The sequence below is a fragment of the Vigna unguiculata genome, chromosome 4, assembly GCF_004118075.2.
Source record: "Vigna unguiculata cultivar IT97K-499-35 chromosome 4, ASM411807v1, whole genome shotgun sequence".
Taxonomy (NCBI): domain Eukaryota; kingdom Viridiplantae; phylum Streptophyta; class Magnoliopsida; order Fabales; family Fabaceae; genus Vigna; species Vigna unguiculata.
The window spans coordinates 38,711,144-38,721,306 of NC_040282.1; the positions used below are offsets into that span (position 1 = coordinate 38,711,144).

At 29.7% G+C, this 10,163-nt stretch overlaps 1 protein-coding gene across 2 annotated transcripts; it reads left to right on the top strand.

The window, feature by feature from the left end:
* Nucleotides 1-1,764: 1,764 nt before the first annotated feature.
* LOC114181010 lies at nt 1,765-5,631 on the top strand. 2 transcript variants are annotated; one of them, XM_028067321.1, is made up of 4 exons: nt 1,765-2,235; nt 2,325-2,416; nt 2,583-3,725; nt 4,406-5,631. In XM_028067321.1, the coding sequence occupies exons 1-4, from the start codon at nt 1,995-1,997 to the stop codon at nt 5,189-5,191; spliced, it is 2,262 nt and encodes a 753-aa protein (XP_027923122.1). In that variant the 5' UTR covers nt 1,765-1,994; the 3' UTR covers nt 5,192-5,631. The 2 variants fall into 2 exon arrangements, with proteins under 2 accessions (XP_027923122.1, XP_027923121.1); XM_028067320.1 differs by having other exon boundaries at nt 2,580-3,725; nt 4,406-5,627.
* Nucleotides 5,632-10,163: the final 4,532 nt, after the last annotated feature.

Here is a 10,163-nt window from a genome sequence, read left to right on the forward strand (position 1 = left end):
TTATTCCAGAAACTTAAAAAAAAAAAACTTGAGAATATCTAACTTACTCTCAAGACACTGTGGACCAAACATATTTTAGCATACATGTGCAACTCACATGACCAATGCAAGCAATGTCATTTTTTCTTCTATGTTGCAAGTGATTCTCTCTCTCATTGTCTACCCTATCACCATGCTTATCAATATATTCAATATCCTATCCTCCCAACTTTACCACATTCACAAAAATAATTATTGTTCTATCCTCTGTACTCTATTACATTACAAATATAATCTTCCTCTTGTTTTTATATAAAAGAATCTCAAATCGAAGAAAATACATACTATTTATATTGAAAATCAAATAAAAAAAACTAAAATTTACTCAATGCAACATATAACACAATTTTTCTGATATTTTGGTAATATAATATTCAAAATACAAACTTCCAAAAAGTAAAACAGTATAATTTGTTGTTTGTGTAGTACCTTCAAACTCAATACTAGTATGCTTGCCACCCAAATCAAAATATATTTAATAGAGTTAAGCAAAAAACTAAAAATTAAGGCAAAATATACCCACTACCTTGAATTTATCTAAAGCAAAAACTATGAAAAGATCACACAAGAGAGAAAGAGAAGCAAATAGAAGAGGAGAAAATAAGAGAATCGACGAATGAAAAATAGAAAAGTAAAGCGAAAATAAAAAAGTGTTGAAGCATAAAAGTAAGATCTGCTTTATATATGTTGTGTCTGTGATAAGAAACAGTATATAGTGTTAGTGTGCGTAATAATTTAAATAAAAGGTTTACAAGAAGAATATACGATGTTATTAGAAGACATGACAGGACATGATCCAATTTCAATTAAAGTTAGAGAAAAAAGTTGAAATCACATCAGAAAGTTGTGGGAATCACGTTGCGAAAGGAGGCACCTGGTGTAGGCATGTGTAGTGTACAGTACCTCTCTGTGCAACACGACCGTAGGATGATACGTATGTGGTTCTGTTCTGTAACTAACAATGAAAGAGAAGAGAGAATCAATATGCGTGGTCATGTCATACCCTCGTCTCTTCTCTCTCTCCATTCTTAATTCCTTAACCATTACACTTCCCAATAACAGAGCAGCCTCGCTTCTGCTCTTGGTCTGGTTTTCGTAATAGCTTGGAAGTGAGTGCTGTAAAGATAAAAAGGTACACAAAACAAACAAAAACTCTCTCTTTTTAAAACACACAACAAAAAAGAAAACATTTTTTTTAAAAAAAGTTAATTGAAATGTAAACAAAGCACACCCTCTTGTAAGTTTATAATACAGTTCCATGATTTTCAATTAAAGGTTCTTCTTTTATGAAGCAAGATAAAAAGAAGTACACGCTTTGTTTATGATAATAGAAAATGATCATTGCTACTATAATGAAACACAGATGAGAAAGAAAAAAAGATGGGCCATGTGAAAGATAAAAGTGAAAAATGAGTGGGAAATTAACAATACAATTATCTGAAAGTGAGTTGAATTTCTTATTGAACAGTCATAACTAACATTCAAAATGTGACATATATTTTAAAAAAACATGGTGTATATGAATGTGTATGTCTTGAGAGAAGAAGTTTTGGTCGATCGAGGGAGTTTTAAAATACATTTTTTCAAAAAAAGGGTGACGTCATGTTGAGTATGTTTATCATTCAAACAATTAAGAAGGTACATATTTTAATAATACATTTTATTTTGTTCCGAAATATTGAAAAGGTATAATTTATTATGGAGGTGGTGTTCTCAGCTCAGTGTACTTAATTCCTTACACTGTGACCGTTTTATGCTTCAAGGATCCGCTTTTCTCGCTTCTTCACTTGCAGATCCCACAAAGTTTTTGCTCTCTCTCTCTCTCTCTTTCTCTCTCTCTGAGGCCACTGCTTATTGTGTCATTTTCATTCTGATTTCATCACTTGTGTGACACCCCTTTTTCCACACCATCTTTCTTGTTTCTAAAGTTCAGCAAAGCCATAGGCTTACCAATTATGGGCAAGGAGGGTTATTTTGCTGGAAGATCATCAAAGAGAGGTGTAGTTGTTGGAGGAGGTGGTGGTGGTGCTGCTGCTGCTGCTGCTGATGCTGAAACACAAGCACCTTCTGGTTGCATGTGTGCTGTTTTTCAGTTCTTTGATTTCCATCCCTTTCACTTTCCCAACATAACCCAACAACAAAACTCTTTCAAACCACCCTCATGCACTTTAGAAGACCATGCCACAGTCTCCAAAGGTATTATTCTAGTTATTATTACTCATGTTTCAAACCACCCACCAACTACCTTTTTCTTTTCATTCTCATGTGGGTTTTGTGTAATTCAGGTGCTGAAGCACCTAGGAACAGCTTGGAATCAGAGGATGCTGATGGGCCTGTTTCATCTCTCTCATCAAAAGAAGAGGATTTTAAAATTCCTGTAAGTTTATCAGATTGTATGTGAGTTTTGTTTTTGTTTCTTTTATGAGTTTAGCTTCACACACACACACTCCTAGTTGGGTTTTTGTTTGTTTATTTGTAAAGTGAGTAATGATGGCACAGCACTATGGTGATTATTTTGATCACTTGTTTTGAAAACCCAGAAGAATATTATGCAAATTAAGACAAGTGGAGGCACAAGAACAGGTGGTGGAAATTTGAATGACTTGTCTGCAGAAATCACCAGCTCCCCAGGGACAAAGACACCAACTTTGGTTGCCAGGTTAATGGGTTTGGATCTTCTTCCACACTCACCCTCTTTTTCTTCTCCTTCTTCTTCTTCTTCATGTCTTTCTGCTCCAAACACACATGGCAATGCGCCACATCTACACCACCACCACCTGAGACACAAGCAACATGTCCAAACGAAGCACAGAAACAGCATTGACAGCAGTGAGATTGCAGCCACGAGATCTTTGCCTGAGACACCAAGAATCTCCTCAGCAAGAAGATCAGATGGTGATTATTACCACCACAGACTCTCACTCCAAATCAACAAGGAAAACATGAATCTTGCCGAGGATTTAGAGCTCCCTCGACTCTCGTTTTCCAAAAGAAAGTGTGATGAGAACAATGGCAGAAGTCCAAGCCACTATGCTAGGCAAATAGTCAAACAGGTTAAGGATAGTGTGAGCAGAAAAGTTGGCCAAGACATCACCAACACTCTCAAAACAAGAGAAGAAAATTCAGGCCAACAACACAAAAGCAAAAAATCTTCCAAAACATCACCACTGAAAGCAATTGACGAAACTGAAACTAGTCCACCCAAACCACACTCAAACACATCTTCCTATTCCCCGAGGCTTAGATTCATTGACAAACACAAACCATCGCCACTCACCCCAAAAGACCAAAACATGATGAAACTACCAGCACCTCCTCCTCCTGTTAACACTCAGCTTTCGAGAGTTTTAACAAAAGCAAAGGCTCAAACATTATCGTTGCCGGAGCAGCAAGATTTTCATCAGAACAGCAAATCTGTCCCAAAATGCAAAATGGGTAGCAATGAAAAGTTCAACTCAAGGCTGAAAAGGCCTCCTCAGACATCGGACATAATCAGAAACAAACAAGAAGAATCGTTCGTGATTCGTCCCACATCGCCTACTAGAGCCAGTGACACCAAAACTGCTAAAAGCAAGAAAACTCATCCATTGTCAAGTAATCTCCTCAATAACATCAACACTGTACCAAATCTTCTTCCTGTCAAGACAGACCCTTCTCCTCCAGCAACCAAAATTCCTCCAAAACAGGTAACTCATTATTCAATCTTCAACTATTTCAATTATTTTACTTTTTTCCTTTTTAAGTCCTCTCTTTTTACCAGTCCCTACATGGGATTCCATATGTTTAACTTTTTGTCATAAAAATACTATTTTTATCAACAAAATTTGCTTTTTGAAGTTTTAAATATTCGTGTTTAACTTTTTTAAGAAAAAGATCAAAAAAAAAAAAAAATCAAACTCCGAGTTGTTGTACAAATTTATTTTGAACATTTTCTTAAATAATCGTTTTTTTTTTCGAATTTACTTTGAGTACTTTTCGAAAGATTAACTCAACTTACCCTTTAAAGTAATTTATATATATATATATATATATATATATATATATATATTTAAAAGTTGTGGATGATTAAAAACATGTATCGAATTTTCTTGAATGTTATAATTTAAACTAATAAAAAATCATTATAGGCTTAAATTTTGAAATAGTTATTTATCAAATTGACAGTCTTCTTATAAAGACATGTCTATAACTAAATGACAATAAAAGAAACTTCCATCTTTTAAATTAACTTTTTTTATTGTTTTCATAAGAAGTTTTTAGGAAGAATATAATTTTTTAAAATTAACCGATAAAAAGATGGTGTGAATTATTTCCTATTGTTTTTTGAACCACCAAAACATTAAAAATCTATGTATGTCCCAAACAGTCACAGGTGTGTGATAGTCAAGAGTCCAAAAGCAGCTCACAGTTATCTAGTTGTTCGCGCCAGAGGTACAAACAAGAAGGAACAACCACACTCGCCACCCGAGAAACATCACAGAACAAACATAACAGTGCCTCCTCCGCCACCATTGGAGCACCGCAACCTCACTCTCACACCCCACAAGAGCTTCACTACATCACAGCAATCCTTGCCCGTACAACTGCCCTAAACGTAGAGGGCACCCCCACAAACCCACCATTACCGTCCCACCAACACCACCACTGGTTCTCCCCAACCCACCCACTTGACCCATCGATCTTCTTCCACCTCGAAGCCGACAAAGATCTTAGCTTTTCCCCGAAAGAACAACTGGGTCAGCACTGGAATCGGAAGTTGGTGTTCGATCTGGTGGACGAGGTTCTGAAGGAGATCCTGCAAGACAGAGGGAAGAACGGGCTTTGGTTTTCGAAGGGTGTGGGCGGTTGTTGGCACGGTGGGAACGTTGTGGAGAGGGTGTGGAAGAGGGTGGGTGAGTTCCCACGTGCGAAGTGTGAGGTGTTGGAGGACATTGATGGATTGATTGAGGGAGAAGACATGCAGAGAGATAAAGATGGTGAAAGGTTGGAGGAAGAAGGAGAAGGGTTGGTGGCAGAGATTGAAGGGAACATATGGGACACGTTAGTGCATGAAACGGTTATGCTCACAGATTGCTTGGGAAATGTGAGAAAAGAGAAGTTATTAGATGATGATGTGAAAATATCACATGTTTGTACTGTCTCTCAATTTTAACCTAATTCTAGTACATAATTGAGTTTCAATTTATTAGTTATGTATTATTAAAGATCATTTATTATAATAATCAGGAATTATTATTCATGAAAATTTTTGTTTTTTATTTAAAAATTGTTTAAAATTTTCTAAGTTTAGGATGAATTTATGTAGTGATTTTGCAAGATGAATGAGTGTATGTAAAGTATTATAGAATAATATGTGTGATGGATGTTAGTGGAAGTAAGGGTAGAAAGGAAGGATGTCACGTGACATGGTTGAGGGGTCCACGTGCATGGGTTTGAAGTTTGAACCCTTCGATTGTAGGGTCAGAGGAAGAATTTGACCCCTCGACAAGACTGCTCTATTCATTGGTCATTAAAAGACAAGATTTGACAGAGGAATCCACGCCCCACACTTTCTCTCTCTATATTCAATTTTATGTCAAGTACATATTTCTAGTATTTTTATAATTTCATTTGCTATTTAGTTATGCTTATCTTGAGTTTGGGTTTTTAATACTACCATATTTGAAGTATCCAACCCAGGTATTAATGTAGCTACCATTATATAAAAGATTATATTTTTTAATTTATCTTTTAGTTAAATTTAACTACTTTTTGAATTAAAATAACTAGTTTATTGTTTTTGTTTATAAAATATTTTTTAATGATTATTTATTTAAATTTGACTACTTCGAAGTTAAATTAATTGAATAAAAAACATACATTCATATAGTGCAAATGTTACAACTAGTAATTAATAAAAAAAAATTAATTTGTGATTTTTTTTATAATTTTATTTTATTTATCTTTTATTTTGTAACTTTTTTTCTGCTGATTTTAATATAAATACTCCTTTTATATAATTATAATTATATTAAAATTATTAAAACAATATTTTTAAGACTACTCTATATAGATTTAATATATGTTAGTAATATTATTATTTTAATAATTATCCTAATTTTTAAATTTATTTTTTATTATTTCAAAAAGATGGAGATGCAAATTGTGTTTCTACTTGTGCATATGAAAATTATTTTATATTTATGTTTATCAAACATATAAATTCTTAATAATTATTAAATTCCTAAGATCCATTTTTTATGTACTTATTCAACTCCCACCCTCTCTCTCTCTATATATATATATATATATATATATATATATAATCTCTTACATTTGTTATTTTATACCATTCAACAAAGTTTCATATATGTAGAACTCAAGAATGTATTATTTTAGAATTAAATATGTTTTTAGTCTTTAAATTTTAATTTAAAATTGAAATTTGTTTATGTCTAAAATTTCGATACATTTTCGTTTCCAAACTTCAAAATTGAAAGAATATAATTTTTTTAACCCAATTATGTCAATTTTTTCAAATGTGTCAAAAGCGTTTCATGTTAATATTGAAGTTGTTTATACCGTTTGACACATCCTAATTTAATATCTACTGAGAAATGACACCTAAAAAAGTTGACGTAATTGGTTTAAAAGAATTATATTAATTTATTTTTAAAGTTTAAGGACTAAAATATATTAAAATTTTGAACATGAACAAATTTCAATTTTAGATTAAAGTTCAGAAACTAAAAATATACTTAACCCATTATTTTACAACGACCTTGTGCAGACTGGTAAACAAAATTATCCTTGCATATGTCGGTCCATTTTATGAAGCCAAAATTAACATAGAAGTTTTACTTGGTTGATAATATTTCTAAAATTGATTTTTTTTTCTACAGTAAATACATGCATTTCTTTTGTATATAATTCCTTTTTTTATCATCAAATATAAAAAAATGGTCAGTAATCAAAGTAGAAGATATCGTGTTGTTCTTTTAAAATGCAAGTTTATTTGATTTTTAAAATTTTAAAATTTGATATTTATGTTAATATGACCAATTAAAGCGAATATATGGATAATCGATTATAAGGTTAGTTAAAAAGGTAATTATTTTAATTATTTAAGTTTCTATATCTTTTAGACTTAACACTGAAGACTTGTATACCTCGAATGCGGCTTTCCAAGACAAAAATCTGAAGAAAAAAAAAAACACTTTAATGTTAGTAATAAATACTATTCAAAATCAAATCAACTAAGTTAAGTTCTATTTACACTGTTTCTTATGGGCTTTTATCCTATTTTGGGCCTAGGTAGATAGTATAATAGATTTACTTAATTAACTTGTTAATTAGGTGTGATTTGATTAATTTGGATTTATGATATCGAATAGTTGGTCTACAATTGAAGTTTAACAAAACAGAGATGGGTTGGAAAAAAAATCAGTATATTTAATTACATTTGTTATTACATTTATTACAGTTTAACAATTTTTTATTACATTTATTATTTTCCATAATTTTTTATAATTATTTTTTATTTTTGGTTATGTAGATTTACAATTTGATTTATTTTAAAAAGTATATTGTGAATCAACCCCTCAACCGTTAATAAATCGGGTTGATTCACATATTTGACCAAAACACAATAAATATACTTGTTTAGCTTTTAAAAATAATTAAAAAACTTTAGCAAAATATTCTTTGATATACTATTTTTTCTATTATTATTATTATTTAAATTTGTTAGAGTTCATAAATTTTGATGGATGTCGTATCTTATTTGTTATCTTCATCTCTGGATTTTTCATAATTAGAATAAATTTCAAACAATTATGAAACGGTAACACACGTATGATATGAAAAGTAGATAAATTGTTTGGCTTTTAGCTTATGGGAGTTTGGGATTGTAAGGTAGAACAACCCTAAAAGTAAAGCTTTTATGTTTTAATTTTTATAAAGTGATTTTTGCATGGAGACATCAACTTTAATGCCACTTTTTCTTTTCTATCACAAAGAATGTTGAAAAAGAAACCCGAGACAACGACTATTTTTACTTTTATTTTATTTTATTTTGTTGTGAAACTCAACCAACGAAAACAAATCACATGAATGAATAATGTTCAAGAACTTGGATCCAAAAGCATGAGTTATATAGATGCGAAGATTCCTAGTATATAGATATATGACCATGCTTGATTTGGCAACCTAGTACTTTTGTTTTAAAATGGATAACAAATATTAAAAACTGATAACATTTTATTGAGATGTGTGATACCTGATGTTACCATCTCCTTAATACCTTAGACCATGTAAAAGCACATCAAATCTAAGCTTTACCAGGGTATTATGCTTTTATTCATATATATTTTTTTATTAATATATGAAAACCAAAATTAGTTTTGAAATTTTGGTCCAATTTAGTCTCTAATTTTAGAAATATGTAAATTTATTTTTTTAATTAAATTTTATTAAATATATTTAAATTTTTAAATGTATTGCATGATAGTATTTGGATTGTTTATCTCGCTTAATATATTTTCACTTTAATGTTAGTTAAAAAACGTATTTGAAACATCACATAAATTTAACAGATTTTGATAAAAAAGATTAAATCCATATATGTCTAAAATTTAGGAACTAAATTGATCAAGATTTTAAAAAATGACTAATTTTAATTTTTATTAAAAGTTAAATAATCAAAAATATATTTAACTTTTTTTTATTATATAGTAAGTAATATTACAAAGTTATCTAGAAAAGACTTAATGGGATTATAATTATTTTATTATAAGTTTCATAAACACATTCGAAAATCCTTCATTACAAACATAAAATTTACAATCTTTTTATTAATAGGTATTTGTTGAAAATTTAAAATATGAATTTAAATCTGATATTAAATAAAAATAAAAAAATTAAACAATATATAAAGTTGGATCGAGATCTTATTAATATTATATATATATTATTTAACAAGTTAATGAAAATAGTATTATATTGAAAACACAGCAGTGAAAATGTATCGTAAAATTGATAGTTTTTTTTATTGAGTGACCCATTTTGTACTAACACTTATTAAGATTTCTTTTCCTTTTTGGATACAAGTGCTCCATTAAATTGTTGAGTATGATTAAATAAGAAGAATGATATCTGTAATAATGATAGCATGTGTTAGTTATGATTAGAAGAAGTTGTGAAAGAAAAAAGAGCGCCAAAAATTCAAAGAGGAGGAAAAGTGAAGTAATGAGTCGGAGACATGTGAGTTTATGTTGTCTCAGCAAAAATGATGGAAACAGATAACACACTCTCTCACTCTCCATTTTAATCATCTTTACCTCTTAAATCTATCATTTCTTGCTGTTTATTATTTATCAATCTCTGTGCACTTTTGGTTCAATATTACTAAAATTAACATATTTAAGAAAAATTACTTTCGATAAGTTGGGTTTGCATTATATATAACTTTTGTTATTGTAAAAGTTTTTCTTTTTTGTCTTTATAAAACACAGACTTCAATTCCACATTTGACTTTTAATTAAAATTTTGATTAATAACGACAAATTTGATTATTGAAGTAGAATTCGTATAGGAGTGACAAATTTTAATAAAATTATAGAGAGTTTCAATGTTATAATGAATTATAAATAAATCCATATAATAAATTAAGACACAGTTTTTAATATAATTTTTTTAAAAATAAGACTTATAAATCATTATATTTATATGCTTCATCTTATTTATAACTAGGGTAAGATTTCAATTCATCTTGAATTTTTGATATTTTTTTATGTACAAACTATTATTCATAAAACTTTTGCATATACGAAAAACACTATATACTCTGAGGGTGAATTAAATATCTTTAATTAAAGTATAAACAATGCATTATTTTATGATTTTTTTATCTATGATTTCCAATAAAAGTATAAAATTATTTAACTATAGTGTATTATGGGTATAACTTTACGACTTTATCCTTTTCATATTCTTTGAATCCAAAAACGATACAGTTTTTAGGTTTTACAAAAATTTAAATCAATTGATTAGTTTTCAGTGAAATATTATTTTTTCTTATTTTAATTTATCCTCAAATAAATTATATTAGAATAAATATAACTAATATTTACCGAAAACTTTCCGTA